Source organism: Colletotrichum chrysophilum (genome assembly GCF_026319265.1).
Source record: "Colletotrichum chrysophilum strain AFK26 chromosome Unknown scaffold_41, whole genome shotgun sequence".
Taxonomy (NCBI): domain Eukaryota; kingdom Fungi; phylum Ascomycota; class Sordariomycetes; order Glomerellales; family Glomerellaceae; genus Colletotrichum; species Colletotrichum chrysophilum.
Window position 1 is genome coordinate 283,109 of NW_026517328.1, and position 19,835 is coordinate 302,943.

The following is a 19,835-nucleotide window of genomic DNA, read 5'->3' on the forward strand; positions in this document are numbered from 1 at the left end:
GACTTGATTCAGACAACACATCGTCACCGCTGACAAAGCGGCATCACATGTGAAGTCCACACAATAAACACTCTCACAACAATGAACTGTTCAACGCTTCATTAATAGGTATCTACAACTTGTCTACAGCGTCTTGATAGTAACAACACCATCGCTCAACCCCGGCCCCGACGCCGTAACCACAACCTCCCCCGTCGCCCCCTCGTCAAACTTGACAATCGCCAGCGCCAACCCGCTAAACGCCTTGCGCGTCAACGACGGGAACGCAACCAGATCCGCAGGATCACCATTGTCCGTCGCGACAATCTGCCCCGGCCCACTGATACTGAACGTGATCTCGTCTTCTGCAAATCGCACCAGGTCCCCCTCCGCGTCCCGCACCTCCACCGTGACGAACGCCAGATCGGCCCCGTCGGAAGCGATGGCCGTCCGGTCCGCCGACGCGGCGAGCTGCGTCGCCGCTCCGACGGTGCGCACAACGGATGTCGCCCACTCGGCGCCGTCTTTGTAGGTCACCACCTTGATCTCGCCGGGGGCGTAGAGGACCTCGTCCCAGCGGAAGCGGTACTCCCCCTCCGCGCGGGTGAGTTTTCCCTGGGACTCCCCGTTGACGAAGAGCTCGGCAGTATTGGCGGAGGTGAAGACGTGCACCGGCGTGACCTCGCCGACGCGGTCGGGCCAGTTCCAGTGCGGGAGCACATGTGCAAACTTCAAATCGGGCCGCCAGCGCGCCTGGTATAAGAAGAACCTATCCTTCCTGAATCCCGCGAGATCGATGATGCCGGAATACGAAGAACGCGCGGTGTAATACGGCGTCGGCTCGCCGAGGTAGTCCCACCCCGTCCAGACGAACTCGCCCGCCACAAACGGGTGCGCGTCCTGCGCCGCAAACACCTTGTCCGGCGCGGCGCCGAAGTTGGCCGAGTACAGCTCGTACCCGCTTACCCGCATCGACGTCGAATTCCCGCCGGACGTGTCGTTGACGGGGGCGCCCCCAGAGTCCGCGACGGGGAAGATGTAGCTCCCGCGCGTGGAGAGCGCCGACGCCGTCTCGGAGGAGAGGATCATCTTGTCGGGGAAGGCGGCGTGGAAGTCCGCGTAGAGCGGGTGCGTGCGCACGCCCGGGAGGTACGAGTACGCGGGCGTGTCGCGGATGCCCTCGCCCTGGTAGTTGAGGCTGAGCACGTCCATCGCCGTCGGGAAGGACATGTTGGGCTTGGCGAAGTTCATGCTGGCCGTCGAGGGGCGGGTGGGGTCTTCGTCGTTGACCATGGCGTGCAGCTCGAGGGCCGGGACGGTGCCCGGGTCGCCGATCTGTTGTTCGGAGACTTCGTTGCCGAAGGACCACATGACGACGGAGGGGTGGTTGCGGTCGCGGCGCATCATGGCGCGCAGGTCGGCCTCGTGCCAGTCGGCGAAGATGAGGTGGAAGTCGTTGGCGGTCTTGTTGCGGTACCAGGAATCAAAGACCTCGTCCATGACGACGAAGCCCATGGCGTCGGTGAGCTCGAGGAGTTCCGGGGCCGGCGGGTTGTGCGACATGCGGATGGCGTTGCAGCCGAGCTCGGCGAGGATGTCGAGCTGGCGCTGGGCGGCGCGGGTGTTGAAGGCGGCGCCGAGGGCGCCGAGGTCGTGGTGGTTGTTGACGCCTTGGAGGCGGACGTGGGCGCCGTTGACGAGGAGGCCGGCATCGGCGGAGTAGGTCACGGAGCGGATGCCGAAGCGCGTGGTGTAGGTGTCTGCGGTTTGGCCGTTGACGGTGACGGTTGTGACGGCGAGGTAGCGGTGCGGTTGCTGGGACGGGGGAGGGCCCCAGAGGAGCGGGTTCGTCACGGTGGTGGAGGATGGGGCAGAGGATTTGCTGCCCGCGGGGACGGTGAGCGAGGAGGCTTCGAAGGAGGACACCTTGTCGCCTGCTTCACCCGCGGCGGTGAGAGTGTAGACGTCAGTAGTGACCTGGATCTCCTGGTCTGCGGAGCCCGTGTTCTCGACTTCAACAACGAGGTCGAGTGTCGCAGACGACGAGGAGACATCCTTGGTGGTGATATACGTGCCCCATTGGCTGACAGCCACGGGACTGACCTTGGTGAGCCAGACGTTGCGGTAGATGCCGCCGCCGGGGTACCAGCGCGCCGAGTCGGGCGGGTTGTCGAGGCGGATGGCGAGGACGTTCTCGTCGCCCTGCGTCAGGTGCGGCGTCAGATCGAGGCGGAACGAGTTGTACGGGTACGGCCAGCCGCCGACGAGGTGGCCGTTGAGCCAGACCATCGCGTACGACATGGCGCCGTCGACGTCGAGGTAGACCGACTTGCCCGCGTCCTCGGGGTTCAGCGTGAGACTGCGCCGGTACCAGCCCACGCCGTGGACGGGCAGCCGGCCCATGCCGCCGCCGATGATGGGGTCCTCCTCGATGTAGAACGGGCCCTTGATGGCCCAGTCGTGCGGGAGGTCCACCGTCTCCCACGCGCCGTCGTCGAAGTCCGCGGACGCGTAGGACACATTGCGCATGGGCTCGCCGGCGGGGCGCTCGTGGTGCTTCGCGGCGTCGTTGATGAAGGTGTTGGCCGAAGGCAGGATCCAGTCCTTCAGCACGTAGATGTCGGTGAGGTTCTCGAGGTCCGGGCGGATGTCGTAGGCGATGCCGTCCGGGTTGAACTCGGAGCGCCAGAAGCGCCAGCCCTTGTTGATGCTGACGCGCTCGCGGCCGGCGGAGATGGTGGAGTTGTCCTGGCGCCGGATGCTCAGCGCCGCGGCAGAGCGGGAGAGCAGCAGGACAAGGAGGCTCAGGAGGAGCAGCCCGTAGGAGTGTGACCGTGGGGAAGACATCTTGCAAGAGGCTGATGCCGGGTTGCGGTGGTGGAGGTGGCCGTCATTGGTGAGAGAACGCCTTAAGGCGCGGTCTTATATGTCAAGCACATCTTAGCCATGGAAGGGATCCCGCCGGCTCGTCTCCATTGACGTAAACGCAGGTATGTAATGCCGTCGGATTCTTCCAGAAATCCGGCATCATCACCCCGAGAAAAAAAAAGGTGATGTACGCAGCAGCACCTCGGCTTTTCGATGCCCTTGTTGATGGGGTAATTTCGGGTGAAAAGCATCCCAGGCCCTCCGCACCCCGCGTTTCTCCGCACGGCAGCTGCTACGGTACAGGGATGCCGCCGGCAGGTATTTAGCCTGAATGTCACGCTCAATCTCGCGATTGGGCCGCGTGAGCCCGCCGAGGGCGCTTTTTTCTTGGAGATTGGATGATCTGTAGGTCAAAGTCTGTTTAAAGAGGCCTTTGCAGAGTTGGAGAAGCGGGGGAAGAAAGGGGCTGGGGGCGTACGCAGTAGAATGCCCACATCACGAGTGATGCCAGAGTGAGAAAGCGATGGCGAGCTCGCCTGGGGAAACCTTCTGCAAACGCTTTCTTTCACTATAACTTACGTGGTCAAAATCGCGTCATTCGGTGCGGTGTTGACCAGCGTTCGAGACGTCTTGACTTATGTGGCCACTGGGAAAACTGTCGTGATACAGCAAAGCAGGCACGGTTTCCTCCCTCATGACAAGCACTAGTGTGGAGGTCGTAATCGGTTTACGGGTTTTCCTTTAGTGACCGCCAGAGTCGCCCCTGAAAGGAGAAGACCTTCACGGGGGCGTCATCGTCAATGACTGACTGCTTTACTTCGACTTCATTCATCTGTGACGGAATGAATACGGCTTACGTTAATGACAGTTATCAGAGGGGAGGGCCTATGCGTAGCTCCGTGCATCTATTATCGACGGGACAGACTCAGCATTCCGTAGTCGGGCGAATCACCAAGATGGCATTTAGAGCTTCTTGGGAATTACGACTTTCTACTTCGGGCCTAAGATACCCCCTATTCACGGCTATGCACGAGTACCAGGTAATTTCTAAAGATCATCAAGCCATACAGTACTCGCCACTAGTGAAGTCCACGCCCACGAGTGGGTGGTAGACAAACTCGTCACACTCAGTGTCGTAGCCGAGTACATAAAATATGTACCAATCGTTCTGAGCATACATAAATCGACCATTGGGGACATGAGGGGGCGGCCGTCCGTTTTCCTCATTGTGCATCCACATAACCTCCCTCGGCGGGCAATCCCTTACGATCCAAGGGAGCCGTGTTCGTCTTTGAAGCTGGAACTCAGGACTTACGTGGACAAAATAATCATCCTCTATGCCACGCGGTTTGGAAAGTAACTGAGGTAAGTTGACGTTGACTTGGACGTCGCGACTTCTCAGCATAGGCATGATACCTGATAGACCCTGCAGTATCTGTGTTTCGGAGACATCTTCCCAGCAGAATTCCGTGTCGTGGTCGAGCCACAGACCAACCCGTAGTAGTGAGTTCATTGCTGCTAGGCTGGGCCAGATTCGCATCCACTGCTCGTACTCTCTTCGGCAGCCGCTGCCTTCCGGTGTGCCGCCGGGTCTTGGGAGCGTCTTCAGCTCCTCCATCTTTGAGAAGAAGGGAACGAAAAGAGTATTGACAAGGGCCATGGGAAGTCGTAATGTCAGATTGACGTTGCGCAGGGACGTGAAGAGGTGGCACTGCTTGAGCTCACGCGACGGTTGTGTCTCCGGAAGCTTGGACACTGTCTGCTGAATCGTTGTTGACAGAGCCAAGTCAATGGTGTCGAGGTCTGTAAGGTGGACGTGATGTGTCGGCTGGGAAATGAAGCCTATTACATCCGAGCATCTATCTCTGTGATTAGTCCACGAAGCGGACCATACAAATCAAGCAACAATTTCGAAAACGTACAGCCACTTCGATGAGAGTAGCAGAGGAAGCAGCGACATATGAATAGCAGTAGCTTGGCCCTCGGCGCCATCGAGGTATCTCTCCTCGCACCTCCAGTGACACCCCCAAGTTGAATCTACCCGCCGAATCCATTTAGGATTCTCATACTCCGGTTCATCTGCGGGGTATCGAGATGAATCATCTGCGCCTTGGCATTCCATGATCTGTAAATCGCCGTCAAGTAAAAACAGATGCGTTGCTGTTCCCCATAGCGTTCGATAAATATGATGTCGAACCTCTAGCGGCAAATCGAACAGAGGCGATTTCGGTGCTTCGCTAGTAGGAGGAGGCTGCTGCATATTGACCGGAAAAGGGATTTTGGCGAGCGTCTGCAGAGTAAGGAGTAAGTCGACACAAGTAGAATTTACTTAGTTGATATATGAAGGACGCGGTTAGCTTCGTGTCATCTGAGATGCCTGGAAATAATCAAGACGGGGAGAGGGGAGGGCACAGAGAGAGTATTGATGTTGGAAGGAGGGGAAGTGCACAAAGTGGGAACCTACATATTCATATTCCTTATGAGACCAACGCCGAGATGCCGCATCATGCAGGAGGGTGGCGTAGCACAACCGGTTTCTTGACCGCCAAAATAACGGCCATGAACCAACGAGATAATTGCAGCTAGGGGTCTTTATAAAAAGCCCAATTTTAGAGGAACCCACCAGCTATAGGGATAGCGCCTGTCCAAGCGGTTCAGCGAGGCGCATGGCCCTTGAGATTATCGATTGTGCGTGCATATTAGCATATCGGCATAAACGCACTGGCATTTACAGAGAACGGTTCATCCATGAATTTTCCCAGAGTTTTGAATTTTCCCCGTTCTCAAAGATGTCGACCGACTCAAAGTGCTGTCGTAAGTAACCTGCAGCGAATAATCTACCTTTCACTATGCTGAATTGTGCTTCTATCCCAGGCGATGACGGTAAGCCTGCATTATCAACAACTGACAGTCTAAACGATCGCAAATTTGGGGCTTGTATATTTTCCCGGATGTTCTCAAAGCCCTAAAGCAGGGATGGACAGGCTACGCTCCCACGAACCATCTGGTCCCTAGGCCCTGTTCAGGTTGTAATTGCCCCCTAATGCTTTGAGAAGCGACTTACTTGACATTGGCGAAGTAACACCAATCAAATTATACCATCCTACATGTAGTTTCCCCCATGTATTATTTGGTTACCCATGTGAGACCTTTCAAATTCTTTACTGTCCATGTCCCATCCCATCGCATCAAACATCATCCAGTCAAAATTTGGTTCTGAAATTTGGTCCTTCGGGTACTCAGGAGGAATTTCTCTATTCTCGTTGTTGACCGCCCACTTAACCCCGGGTTCTCCCTCATGCATCACGTTCTTATCTGCGTACATCCACGGCAGACGCGTTCGCCTTTGGAGACAGAACTCGGGCTCTTCTCCAACGAAATATTCTTCCTCCCTATAACTAGACCTTTTGTCAAGGGGAAGCCGCGGGAGGTTTACACATACCTCCACTCCGTGTTTGGTCAAGCCAGACATGACATCGGACAGGTCCTGCAAGATCTCCCTTTCATTTACGAGATCCCAACCATAGTACTCGTTGTGGTCGAGCCAGAACGAGAACCGCTGTAGATGCGGGAGCTCCAGCAATGACGACCAAAGCCGCTTCCAGTGCTCGTACTGCCTCAAACAGCCGCTTCCTTCTGGCGTAGCAAATTGCCTCGGTGGCGTGCCCCGCTCACGTTCCATATGCGGCTTCGAAAGGTAAGGCACATATAGTGTGCCCAAGAGACGCAAGGACGCACGCAATGTGAGGCCAATGTTATGTACCGATCTAAAAATTGACCATCTGCCCCTGTCACTGGTGCTTCGAGCAACCGAGGAGGCACTTGCAGACAGAAAGCAGTCGATTGTCTCCAAGTCCGTAAAATGAACGTACTGAGTCGGATGCGAGGAAATTGGACGACGTCAATGTACCTGTGAGACACATTCGAATGTGAGCCTTTTCCACAACCGAAGGCTGTTATGTTTTCGATGACTTACATTGTTTTCGAAGTAAGCAAGAGCGAAAGCAAAGGCATGTGTGAGATTCGATCGTCCCCTTCAGCACCATTCAGGTAAATTTCTTCGCATTTCCAGTGGCATCCCCAGCTCGATTCAACTCGACGAATCCAGACTGGGTCGTCGAACTTGCACATCTTATCCCATTTTGGCATCCTATGTGACACATCGTCTGTGCCCTGGCATGGAACCATTTGAAGGTGTCCCTTGTCAAGGAATACATGCGTTTCCGCGCCCAAGAGCTGTTGATAAATTCGATGCCGGATCTCCAAAGGAGCTGCGAACAAAAGTGATCCATGAGCCTGGGTCATTTTCGGATGATTGTGTCAAACAGTGTAAGTTTCTGAAGTTTTGTGTTGTTGAAGCGGCGCTGTGATTGCTGCAAAGGTGGGTTGGGAAGTAGGATGGTCAGGCTGTTTTAGTCGTGGGGATCAGGTATTAATAGGAGATCGCTGTTGGTAGGCCAAGGGGAAACATCCATGGGCAATGGACCAACAGCGGAATATCGCCGCTGCTGGTGTGTTTGATTGGCCGCAAAGTAGCCTGCTGCCGTCTAGGTCGTACGTGTGTTGGGCCCCATCGTCCATTCTTCAGTCATACAGGCTTTCTTGGCAGAATACCCCCAAAACAAAACCGTTCGAAGTGAATCAAGGCTCCAACGCGAGATGCACGCACGAGATGCACGCATCATGCAGTCGAACTAACAGGCTTTATTCAGTGGGTAAATCAGGTTCAGAATTTTGCTAGCAACATGGAAATAATTACACACTACGCCCATTCCTCCATTCTGAGCCCGGTAATGTTGCCGTCATAGTGCTTCAACTAAACCACCACAGAACGGTCCAAAACATCATTGGATACAGTATCATCCTCAGTTCCCAGTTTTTGAGACTTTTTATTCCGTATAACGATACTCTGTAGATGCATAACTCTCATGACTTTTCAGCCCCAGAAAAGACAATAAGCGTATGCGCCTGGCCATGAGTGCGCTAATGACCTGACGAGTCGTACTAATTGGGGACGCGTGTCGTCGCAAGATCCCAATTGGATCTTTTATCTGCTACATGCCATAACTATGCTTCTGTAGGTCCCTGTTGATTGTCGTCTCTGTGAAGCCAACAGTACTTGATATCTGCAGCAAACGTGTACAGCATCCTGAACAAGGAAGCCAGCCTGAAGGGGACAAATTTGAACGATACGCATTGATAGTAAGCTAGATGAGATGCACAGAGACATCATCAGACTTGCGGGATCTCGTGAATGATACCCTTTTCATCCACGTAATGATGCATCGTCCAAACCTTGAGCGCAATTGCCAACATAGAAATTGAATCTATGGATACCAGTTAGCTAGAATCGCAATAAACATCGAATAGGGGTATATAATGCGTGTGACCGGGGGCAAAGGAAACGTCGGCAGCATATTATGAAAACGTGAACACACCTGCGTTGAACTCAGCTCGAATGGATGGTTCCGCACCCAGCTTCAAAACGCATTCCCACTCGTAGCAGCTGGGGATCGATTCCGCCAATCGCCCAGAGACAGAAACATCATCCAGCTTTCCCCCCTGCGATGTGTGAGTCACCTGCGAGAAGAGTTAGATCAATTTGTCAATATGAGCCGAGGAAGTTTCTGACCTCGTGGAGAAACGTAGAGCCTATTGTTTTCAGACCATCCACCGGCAGTGATCTGGTAGACCTGGCTCTATATTGGACTGACTTGACCGTGGCAAGACGTGCATCGTTGATGCGAGGCCAGCCTTCTGTAACCGCGTCGTCGATGAACCATGTGCAAATATCTGTTGAGCAAGCGTCGTCGCTTTCCCGGACATAATCCTTTGCTCGGGCGTCAGCATCAGTCTCCTGAGCTTTGAACCATTCAGGAGTGTTCAATCTGTCTGAGTCCATGGTGATCATTTTCGCAGCTTGATGCCCTAATCCTGGTCGATAGTTGAGTAACATATTTCCATTCCAGGCCATTTCTTCGGGGAAATGGCCTTGCTCGTTGTCCAGGCATGACTTCGATATTTTCCCTCTGTATTGTAGAACCTGTCCCTGTCGCAGTAAATCTCCTATGAAGTAGCAGAGATGTCCGTGTCAGCAAGAAGCCCACCATATTAGTACAGACATGCTCCATACTCGAATTTTCCGTCACTAATGATTCGAGGCAGAAACATGTATTAAAATTCATAAGCTTACCCAATCCTTGTTGCTTTTTCCGGCTCGAGATGCCCATTCAGGTGATAGAGGCTGGAGAGGACTAGGTTCGCGTTCGAAAGCAGCGACACGTTCGAAAATGCCTATTCACAGATGCATCAATAAGCTTGTTCCGGACCAAAAGTATGATGCTTATGTGTGTTGCAGTACCTCTTACGAATTCAAAACGAGTTTGAAAGGTGTCTCTATCTCCCAGCACCAACCTGCTCATCTTCTGAACCCAGGGGTCGTCGGCGTGGTTTCGCATAACGCTGGCTGCTGTTTCAGCCAGCTCAAGACCCTCAACAACCGATTGCTTTAGGTTTTCCCGTATGTTCTGACCCTTGAACATATCTGTAGCCCAAAAGTTTGGTCAGACCTCGCCTTGTACAAGTGCATCGCCAGAAGAAAGACATTGGGGGGAATTTCTCACCGCAGCCCTTGTGGATGGTCCATTTCGGTGTGGTTTGAGCCAGACCAAGTGTGATCAATGTCATTACAAATATCTGAGCGGGAATCATGTTGATCTTGTGGCAAGAAAGCGAAAATAAGTTGGATGCTGAAGCGTGTTCAAGTGATCGATGTGGATGGCTGTGTCGACAGTTGGGTGAATACCCGTGGGTGGTGCTTCTGAGTCTCTTATACATCGTCGTCTACACAAAAGGGGGTCTTGCATGTTCTCAGTCCTTTCCTAAGACATGGGCCTCTCAGAGGACTCAATTTCCACCTCCCGCCGACCCCAATGATCCAATGCAATTGAGTTCGACATCTCAAAGGCCCGTCTGAAGGTCTTTGGAGCCAGCATTCGCATCCGGTACTTGATCACACCACGGGGGCTACCGCCGGACCTCCATTGAGCTCTGTTGGAACTACGTTACATTGATTACAACCGAAAGGCCTCATTCTGTCCCTTAATATGGACACTGTCGTTGAATGTTGGTTGGTTGGAGGAAAGCCTTGAAGAAATATACGGCGGTGACGGCGTTGGTGGGCTGTGTGCATCGAACTTGGTTTCTCCAGCCAAATGCAGTTGGTTCGAGAGTAGCTCTGAAGTCTATTTCAAGGATTCATCAGCCCCCATCCCCTTCTTCCGAATGAGAAAATGCATATGGGGGCTGGTTGGGATCGACCGGCGGAATTAGTTGTGACTTTCACAGGGGGGAAGAAGTGGTGGAGGAAATAAACAACCTGGAACGAAATGACCTGACGTTGGTCTCTCAGGCCGTCCGCACGAAGGACTGGAAGTAAACCAACTGGCCCCCTAAGTGCACACCCAGGTGGAGCAGCGGAGATCAGGTGGTGAGGGATTTCTCCAATCTGGGGGCCTATGCGGCCGCCTCTGGGCGTGCCGGAATGCTTCGTTGTTCGTTATTTCAGGGCAGAAAGTCGCATGAGCGTGGACCAACAGTCGAAGATTCATCCAACAGCCAGCTTTGTGGCTCAGCCCAGCAGCGCATAAACATACATATCGCCCCAACACACATCAGCCCTGGGGGCTGGTGCCCCTTCTCCAGGTTCACCCAACAGGAACAATACCACATGTATCGATCTTGACTGTTGTTTAGATGAGAATGAAAGACAGAAATAGGACTAATCGTGTATCTTTCTCGTGTCATGATGATGTATCTGCAACCCACACCTTTCCTGACTCAATGCTGTCCAACATCCAACGCACTTATCACAGTTCCAACCCTTGGTCGCAGCTTTGGGGGCTGGGCGCGAACGAAGATGCTTCAATGTATGGAACTTGCCTGACGACGCAACAAGTGGTCATGCAGGGGGGCATTTCGTAAGTTGACAGCCCCGACGCTCCGAGTGAGTGCTTTTCTCTACATGTACCTTTACATTGCCAACGAATTCGGTCAAGATTCTCGAAGACCCTCGTACTATATAATGTCCGGTCGCACTGTCTGTGAGACTGTCATTGTTTCTCGACCAAGAAGAGAATCAAACTTGTATTCGCTACTTGTTCATCATTGTCGAGGTTTAGCCTATCTCCGTGCTACTCGTGTTCATCCAACATTTCATCACCTACTTGGTACATCATGAAATCTCACAAAGCCGTTCAACGTCGATTTGCGTTTCTTTCCGTATTATTGTCACATCATGTTGCTGCCATGAGCACTGTCACACCAGCAGTCCAAGTCGGCGCAGTGGTCCCTACCGCAACTGGCCAAGTGGGAGTCAACCCGGTCAGCATTCTTCCTCCAGCTTCAGTCTTGTAAGTCAAAACACTGCCTCAACCAACTATTCGTGGAGGAGAATTGACCGCAATATTCACACCAGCCAAGGTACTGTAACTCCAGATCTTGCGCGCGGTACCATCAGAACGATCACACGAGGACCGAGCTCTCGACCGGCCACCACAACACGAGAAGCTTTTTTCTCCGCGACTACCAATGCTGCCGGCGACATCGACATCAGCATCATTGACCCGGCCCTGGAGGCCTTTCTCGAGGATGCCGCACAGAATGTGCCGGCTTGTGGCCTCAAGCGCCGGGCATACTGCGGTGCTAGGGCCTTCGTTGACCATTTCGAGACGCAATTCGACAAGTCGGTTCAAGTCGTCGAAGACCTTGAAGAAGCAATATTTGAAGGAGCGCCCAAGCATCCTATCAAGATTGAAGTGGAAAAGGCAATTGATCTGACTAATGCTGAGGGTGAGGCTGAGGCAGTTCCCGATGTGGCTTTAGCATAATGTCGAAGGCGAGGTCACTGCAGTCGAGGCTGGTGCCCCTGCAGCTATCGGAGCCCTCGGTGTTGGCTTTCTTGCGTATGCTTTTCATGTTTACGGCGCAACGAAGAACTCTGGCAGTACAAAGCCGTTGATCACTGGGATTCATGTTCCCTCAGCCTCCCTCAAAGCTGTCAAACAGACCAAACGACCAACGAAGACTGCCACGGTCTCGACGAGATCATCGACGACCACAAGATCATGCCCCGACCCAACAAAAACCCCAGTGAGCTTATTACCTATAGCACCTTATGAAAAAGTCTGCTTTTCTAACAATCAGACTTAGTTATTGTGCAATTATGATGACGAAAAGTTGGATTGCGATTCGAAGGTGTCTGGTAAGGAGTTGGTGTGCGAATCGGTAAGAAAACCTATTCAAGAAACAGCCAGTCTTTGCAAACTGATCTCTGAGGCACAGGGTGAACATGAAGGGTGCGAGTGTTTTGCGCCCATGATTTTCAAGGGCGCAGGAGCTTCCGAGGAGGAACGGGCAGCTATGGCTGAAATTGCCGAACTATTCAGGACTTTGCCAAAGGAGTTTCCAAAACTTCCTAGACACGGTGAATGTTCCAAAAAGATGGAGAACATGAGTCCCAAGGTCTTCAAGACGTAAGTGCTCCTGCCGTTTCCCAAAGAAATAGTACAGCAGGTTTGGCTCCTTCTTGAACTAACTTGTGTATTATATCCAGTCTTGCCGATAGATTCTGCACTGACAATTTCAGACTTGATAAAGACGCATCAGATTATTACACTCCAGCAGATGCTTACAGCGATGCATACAACCGATACAGCTTCACCCTGGATTGGAAGAAAACCGGCAAACAAGAGTGTTCGAACCAATGCAGGCAGATCTTTGAAGGTTTTACAACCAACACCGCGTGTGAGTAAAATTCATCTTTTTCAGTGATCTGGACTCTGACAATAGCCTAGGCTCCTATGATTCCCATACAATGGCCCACAACGGTACCTTGGCCTTGGACTGTGGAGTGGCCAGCTTCGAGATCTTCAACCCAGACACGGCATCCAGCGGCCCAACTTGCAAGAACGACGCCAGCCCAATCCCTTACAACGTCTTCTCTGGCTCTGATGGCATCATTTACAAGGAGTTCTGCCAGAAATGGGACGCCAAGTCAGGTCTGCGCATGGTTGTGGACTCCAAGGGGACTTCGAAGATCCCCAAGCCGCAGCTGGGAAGACGCACCCCACCTGCGAGTCAAGACACCTGGCTGAAATACAACTTCGAGCTCAACTACAAGCCTGAGACTGGTGCGCAAGCTGGCGCGCAGTGCAAAGTTACCTGCAAGGACGCCTTCACTGCCTTTGCCAACTCCAAGTGCGGCCAGAAGGGAGGTCAAGGAAACACCATGGCCAATTATGCCGAGTATGACGCGGGGTGTGGAAAGTTCAGTTACCAAATCACCAAGCCGGTTCCAAAGACCCTTAGTGAGCCTAAGTGCTTTGGAACCGACGAGTTCGGTGACCACGAGGACATAAATCCGTCTTTCCAGGAGCAGTATGTTGGACACGTATGCACCGGCTCGGCATTGTGGAACATTACCAAGGGCGACTCGAGCACCTTTATTCACTTTGACACAATTACCAACAAAGCACCGTACCAGCTGAACGTTTATTGGGCTGACGGATGCTCTTTGGAGACAACGGGGGAAAACATCCTCTTGTGGAAGCCTCTTGGGGACCTGAATGCGGCCAACTGCGCGAGTCTTCTCCTGGACAGTTACAAAAAGTGCAACAACGAGGGAGCAGGCGGGCGAATTCAGGCAGGTTGCCTTGTGTATGAGTTCAAAGCGTCGACAGAGAGGCCATCGTGGTACATCCCAAAGTAAGCGGCTGCGTGCGCACGAAATTGTCGCTGTTATGAGAGGAAGCTCCATCCGCCATTGCTAATGGGCGGTTTGGGGGTTTCGGTGGGTGAATTCGAGTGCTTCAGCTTCTAGTGGAACCTATAGTCAGCTTGTACGATTGATATCATAGAGTGTCGATGGATGTAGCGGAGAAGTGAATAAACGGAAATGAAATGTTTCTGTTTGTTTTTGGCATGATTTGTCGTTGAATGGGAGAGTCAGTGGCAGTCATATCCAGATCGGCAGTGTGAAGCATCGGGTCGCCGTTTAATATGATCTGTGCATATTGGTTGAGGTTGCTTTCAAGGTGCATTCAATCCATGTTTCGTCTTCCGCAATCTCTCTTGCATCTCCAGCTAGATCTTCCTGTCACCTGTGGAGGGGTGAAGCACGCAATTATGTAGGCCAACTTCATTACATAAGGGCACGGGGCCGTCATTTACGCCCGATACGCCCGCTAAGCTTAGGTCTGTCGTAAACCAAATGGCGCCTCGGTTGTGCCAATCAGAGACAGCTTTTAGCTCCGGCTCAAAACACCACGACCCGCCAAGCATGGCACATCTGTGTGATGCGAGTATTCGCTCGGTTTCGCGTGGTTGAGTCAGAGATACCATGGTTACCTACGCTGAGTCACCTTGTAAAAGAAAACCTATTAAAGCCGTATGAGACAATCGGACTCTCAAGTTTCTCGATTATGTTTGGCAATTGAGTTTTGAGGAGAAAAGCCTACACACTCTGCGTCAGCACTCTTCCATACGCCGCAATCACACTAAAGCAAAGATGGAATCCACTGCATCCCAACTACGCAGTCGGAGATGGACGCGGGACTCCTACCTCATCTCCACCGACACCAGCCTCGTTCCTATCCCCGAGCTTAATGCAGCTTTCGCTTCTGAGGAGTTCTACTGGGGGAAGCCGCTTCCCGCACCAGTCATGAGAGAGACTCTCCAGAACTCGCTCTGTTTCGCTCTCTATGATATCAAAAGCCATCCCGTCAAAGAAGCCAAGACGCTTCTCAGAGCACAAGCCGCCAGCTCAGACGAGGTCTCAACCCCAAAGGCCGAAAACGCACCAACACTGCTCGGCTTCGGCCGCATCATCACCGACTACACCACCATCGCATTCGTAACGGATGTTTGGGTTCATCCTTCGACGCAGGGAAAGGGCCTGGGCACTTGGTTGGTGCAGTGCTTGCAAGAGGTGATTGAGTCGATGCCGCACCTGCGCAGGAGCATGCTGCTCACGGGTAGCTGGGACAAGTCGGTGCCGTTCTACCAAAAGTTGATGAAGATGGACTTGATGAATGAGAACACCGGGAAGAATGAGCTTGCTGTTATGACTATGATATGGAAGGGAAACGGCCATTGGGTTGAGCCGGAGGCGTAATGACATTTTAGCATGTAGCTTAGGGGCGTATGACATGATGATTAGAAGAACATGATGCGCATGAGAAAATCCTTTTGTAAAGAACACTGTGAAGGTCCTTGAGATCTAGCAAATTTCTAGATTTCTATTAGTCTATAGAAGGTCTCTGCGCATGAAGACGGTGTGTCTGCCCAAGGGGTTTCCGTCCTTGTCAAAGTCAGGGTAAAAGTTCAACTCCCTCCAGATGACTTTGTAACCTCGTCTCGCATACCACAGCTCGGTGGACATCTTCACACACCTTGTTAGCATTTAAGCAACATTGGATCTCATGTTTGGAGATTACTCACAGCGGGAGGCCGCCCATCCACATGTTGGAACAGATCCTCTCTATGCTGGTCCTCCTTTGCTACGGTGTCCAGCATCAGGACTTTGGCGCAAAGCGGCTCGCTGGTAGCCATGCCCTCAACCTCATCCATCGCGGCTCGGCCGATGCCCGCACTCTGCAGCGCATACGAGACGTAGAGGCTCTTGATCCAATACAAGTTTTCTGAGGGAATGGGGAGTTGAAGTCGCTTTGCGGCGGGGTTGTCAACGTCTAGTGAGATGTGCCCCACGGGGTGAAAAGTGATGCCGGCGGGACTGCGGGGAGTTGCGCGGAGGGAAGTTGCAGTATCTTTCAGAGGCTCTTTCTCCTGTCATATTCTGTGAATATTGTGGTCAAGAACAATAGATTAAAGGTCGGGGGCGAACCTTCGGGAAACGAGTTGTGTGTTTTGAGAGCTTAACCTCAGCGTCAGGGTCATCCGGGGCAAATGCCTGCGGGAATGTCAGCCGGCTTGCTTCCTGAGAGCTGCCATATGGTTCAAATTTTGCCGCTCTTATGGGCGTCAAAACTTACGATCCAGTAGATGCACTTCTGGCCAGATCGTTGGTCCTCTTGCCATTCGGGAACTTTGTCAAAATGCCAACCGCACTCCGTTCGTTGATCCACCATCCGAGTCGCGTGCGCAGGTGAGTCTGGAGCGAAAGGGACTAACTGAACCTTTGATTTCGACATTTCGATGGTGTTTTTCCGTGATGAAAATTCAACAACTAAAACTGGAGATGATGGGAAGCTTTTGCATCCTAGACGATGAGTACTCCTGATGAGTTCCGAGGGGCTTTTGTACAGATAGTCAATGATGCAGTGACTCAATCCCACATCTCGGCTTGACCCACCACGACAGACTTACTATCTGTTAGTGTTTAGCCGGTGACTCAACAGAGTTACTAACATGCTGTGTCGGCTCAGCTCACACCCTGACTCTCCCGTCGTATCGGCCTCGGCCCCAATCAGCGTGCCGAACAGTGACATTAGCATGTCGTCTCAGGGCGCGCTCAAGGCGTACAAGGCATCTTCAGTAGACATGACAACTCAGCCACCTATGTCTTTCTAACGCAGCACACAAGATAAGCTCATCGAAATTGCAAAGCCATGGCTATCCCAGCATTTGATCTGATTGATATGATGGTATTACGTGCATGAAAAAACAAAATGTCGCTATCGCTCCTACTCCGAACATGAACGAGACCCAACCCAATCTAAAATAATGCCTTCTAAAATGCGTGCTGGTCCAGCGGGTGTCTACTGCGGCGGCATCAAAAACGTGCCGTTCGCAAGCCACGTCCCCGCCGGCGTGTAGTCTAACGTTACGCCATCTTTCATGTATGCAAATCTAAAATACTCTGGCAGCGCCAGCTTCGGCTTCCTCATCCAGATGAACTGGTTGTCGCTGTCCCCGTCGGCGAAGTAATACCGATACCGCTCCACGTCGTTGACCAGAGCGCTGATGCCGTCGAAGCGGGTGCCGTTCGGCGGGAGGAGCCAGCTGAAGGTAATGCTGGGCTCGAAAGACCCCGTCGAGAGAATGGGCTTGGCGATCTCGGGGAGCAGCGAGTTGAACGGGCCGTCCTCGCGGAGCGCGTCGGGCGTCTGGAGGATGGAGTCGAAGCCCCAGCGGGCGATGCCGTTGACGAAGAGCCCGAGGACCATGCCTTGATAGAATAGCGATGACCGCGTCTGCATGCTTGTGCCGGGGATGAGAAGGAAAGTCATGATGTAGTGGTGAATGCGAAGGTCGACGCCGGGTATCGAAAGGCCAATGATGATGCCGAGAAGGAACAGGGCGTAGAGGGCGAGGAACTTGGGAAGCCTGCCCTCCAGCCAGAAGAAGTAAACTTGTTTCGCCATGACGAAGGCGAGGATGGTGAGGATGAGGGCCAAGGCGGGCTTGGCTCCGGGCTGCGACTCGATGTCGTGGGCGGTGAGGCGCTGGATCGGCATCCATGCGAAGGTGTAGTTCGACAAGGCGCCGAACCAGAAACCTCCCAGCCAGAGGACGGTCTTCTCACACTGGGCCTTGAGGCCGGTGAGGGTTCGTCTTACAGCGATCCAGTACATGACGACGGCGCAGAAGGCCGCCGGGAGAAGCCGGCCGGTGAACATTGAGATCCGGTCCGGGAGGACGGTGGCGACGTGCCGGGAAGTCGTCGGGGGGTCGGAGCCGAAGCTGACGTGGGCGAAGATGCCGAAGAAACTGACGAAGAATTGCCATTCGGGCGATGTTGTGAAGATGGAAAAGATTGTGGTGAAAAATAGTGATGTCGGGAGGAGGATCTGTCGCGGATCTCTCTTGCCGCACTGAAGACTCGGGTCTGCCGTCAAGTTGAATGAGAGCGGGAAGTACGAATCGAATGAGATCGACTCAACGCCATTCTTCGTGGAGCTGTTGAACCTCTCATACTGTCCAATCCGGTGAATGCGCCCGCACCCTCCGCTCAAGTCAGTGACAATCCCCGCGTGGATAGCCGCCGCGCAAATCATCGAGTCGCCGCGGTAGACCCCATCGCCGACAACCAAATGCTTGTACACAATCTCTTGAGGCCCGACGTTATGCGGGTTCAAAAGCTTGTGAGCCATGCAGTTGGCCGGGCACTTGAATGAGAAGGATGAGTTCGTGAACGGCCGGCAGTCAGCGCCGTCAAGCCCGCAGTCGTTCTTGAACTCCCACAACGCGTCCGAGCAGTCGAGGTTCATCACGTCCTGGCCGAAGCTGTCCTTGATCGCGCGGGATGAGCTGAGTGGGATCGAGAAGGCGACAACCCATAGAGCGAGGAACACGGCGACGATGCCGGCCTTTCGGCGCGGCGTCGGGGCGATGCGGTCGAGCAGCCGCGGGGGGATCTCCTGGACCCACGGCAGGATCGGCTTGATGGTGCGCACCCGCGGCGGCTGAGGGCCGTAGAAGCAGTGTCGCTTCTTTGTCGCGGGGAACTTTTGCTGCATGATGGACGACGCGCTGGAGCCGCTGTTCCTCGGCTCGAGCTCGAATTCCTCGGCGTCGAGTAGCTGGGCCTCCTCGTCCAAGCTCCCGCGTCTCGTCGGCGCGTCGGGCTCTGGGTCGTCGGTGAAGGGCACATCGTCGTGAGAGCCTCGTCGGCCTGCATCACCGGGGGCGCCCATCTTCGGTCCTCCGGTCTCTTTCTCACTCTCACTCTCACTCACTCGCTCTCTCTCTCTCTCTCTCCACGCCAAGCCCTTTCACAATTCAATCCGCCGTGCAATGAAGCTTCCCAGTCTCACAGTGTCGCTTTCATGTGTGAATTATCCTCTTAGCTGGTTGTCAGAATTGGCCGTCTGCCGTTCTTCTGTTGCTGACAAGGCTCTTCGGCGGTCGACGGTCGATGGTCTTGGGTGTGTGTTCAGGGGTGGTGAAGAGAAAGCGCCACGAGATTTGCGGCGACGTGGTCGAATTTAGACTTTCTTGGAAGGCAGGACGCCGCCGACGTGGAAATTAGCACGGTGATCGGAAGGATCAGAGGGGCGTCCAGTAATAATACCATTTGCTTCCAGCGGGTGCGCTGCAAATGGACGAAAGATGACCGCCCGCCCCTCGCCCCCCTTCCTTGGCTTTTGTTGTGTTGGTCTCAGGGGGTACGAGCTGTTTTGAGACACGAGCGTCTGAGCTTTTTTCTCTTCCCTTGTGCGGATAATGGGCGACTGAGACAGTTAGTGGAGACAGACTATTGCGGTAAGCGGCACGTTCGGCCTGCGTCGATCATCTCCTCGGGTTGCCTCTTTCGCTCTGTCACGTTGCGGGCTGTTGTTTTCGTGTTGGTTGCCGGTTGAAAGACGCGCCCAGACCGACGGAACGAACGTGGCCTCGAGATGCAGCAAGACACAAAGAGCGTGAATGGCCAAACGGCTGGCTTCGTGCATCGCAAAGTTGCTTTCATTGGTGTTTGTCTCTCGCTGCCCAACTTTGGGGCGGTTTGGCTCACTTAATATGAAACTGCAAGGGACCCTGGCCAATAGCGCTGAAGATAAAATTTCAGTTCGAGGCCTGAAACTAAGATTGGACAGTGACACATGACACAGGCGGTGAAGAGGCTTTTCAAATCAATTGAGAACACCAAATGTTCGCTGCTTGTCGCCATCGTGATATGCAGGTCTGAATAGGAGATTGGTGCATTCAAGATGCCCAATTACTGTAACGTTTCTTCAACAGTGCACTTCGTTACAACAGCCATTTTCGAGAACGCCAGATGAGCGCGTTCAGTGCGGCTAGTCATTGAGCGGTGTGCAGTCTCACCGATCGGGAAACCGGAACTCGGCAGTGCCATTAATGCACTCTTCAGACGCAGGTTCCCATGTCGCCACCATGGTGCAACTACTCAGTGCGAAGCGAAAATGCTAAAGATTATCATCGATAGCGAAGTTGCATCGATGCGAAGCGGCCAAGATGCCAAGATGGTGAAAATAGTTTCTCAGGAGCTCGATGGCTGCCGTTGAAACAAA

The 19,835-nt window shown here is 53.3% G+C and overlaps 6 protein-coding genes across 6 annotated transcripts; 3 read left to right on the plus strand and 3 right to left on the minus strand.

The window, feature by feature from the left end:
- Nucleotides 1-123: 123 nt before the first annotated feature.
- Nucleotides 124-2,826, minus strand: COL26b_005898 (uncharacterized protein; the record flags this gene model as incomplete). The annotated part of the gene is made up of 1 exon (XM_053178733.1): nt 124-2,826. One exon carries the CDS (start codon nt 2,824-2,826, stop codon nt 124-126), a length of 2,703 nt encoding a protein of 900 aa, XP_053037376.1.
- An 8,328-nt stretch (nt 2,827-11,154) lies between these two features.
- COL26b_005899 (uncharacterized protein) lies at nt 11,155-11,735 on the plus strand (the record flags this gene model as incomplete). The annotated part of the gene is made up of 2 exons (XM_053178734.1): nt 11,155-11,258; nt 11,324-11,735. 2 exons carry the CDS (start codon nt 11,155-11,157, stop codon nt 11,733-11,735), a joined length of 516 nt encoding a protein of 171 aa, XP_053037377.1.
- Nucleotides 11,736-12,348: 613 nt separating this feature from the next.
- COL26b_005900 (uncharacterized protein) lies at nt 12,349-13,615 on the plus strand (the record flags this gene model as incomplete). The annotated part of the gene is made up of 3 exons (XM_053178735.1): nt 12,349-12,380; nt 12,617-12,651; nt 12,702-13,615. 3 exons carry the CDS (start codon nt 12,349-12,351, stop codon nt 13,613-13,615), a joined length of 981 nt encoding a protein of 326 aa, XP_053037378.1.
- A 798-nt stretch (nt 13,616-14,413) lies between these two features.
- Nucleotides 14,414-15,019, plus strand: COL26b_005901 (uncharacterized protein; the record flags this gene model as incomplete). The annotated part of the gene is made up of 1 exon (XM_053178736.1): nt 14,414-15,019. The coding sequence occupies one exon, from the start codon at nt 14,414-14,416 to the stop codon at nt 15,017-15,019; it is 606 nt and encodes a 201-aa protein (XP_053037379.1).
- Nucleotides 15,020-15,151: 132 nt separating this feature from the next.
- On the minus strand, nt 15,152-15,992 carry COL26b_005902 (uncharacterized protein; the record flags this gene model as incomplete). The annotated part of the gene is made up of 4 exons (XM_053178737.1): nt 15,152-15,286; nt 15,346-15,690; nt 15,749-15,814; nt 15,897-15,992. 4 exons carry the CDS (start codon nt 15,990-15,992, stop codon nt 15,152-15,154), a joined length of 642 nt encoding a protein of 213 aa, XP_053037380.1.
- A 630-nt stretch (nt 15,993-16,622) lies between these two features.
- Nucleotides 16,623-18,500, minus strand: COL26b_005903 (uncharacterized protein; the record flags this gene model as incomplete). Its single annotated transcript, XM_053178738.1, has 1 exon — nt 16,623-18,500. The coding sequence occupies one exon, from the start codon at nt 18,498-18,500 to the stop codon at nt 16,623-16,625; it is 1,878 nt and encodes a 625-aa protein (XP_053037381.1).
- Nucleotides 18,501-19,835: the final 1,335 nt, after the last annotated feature.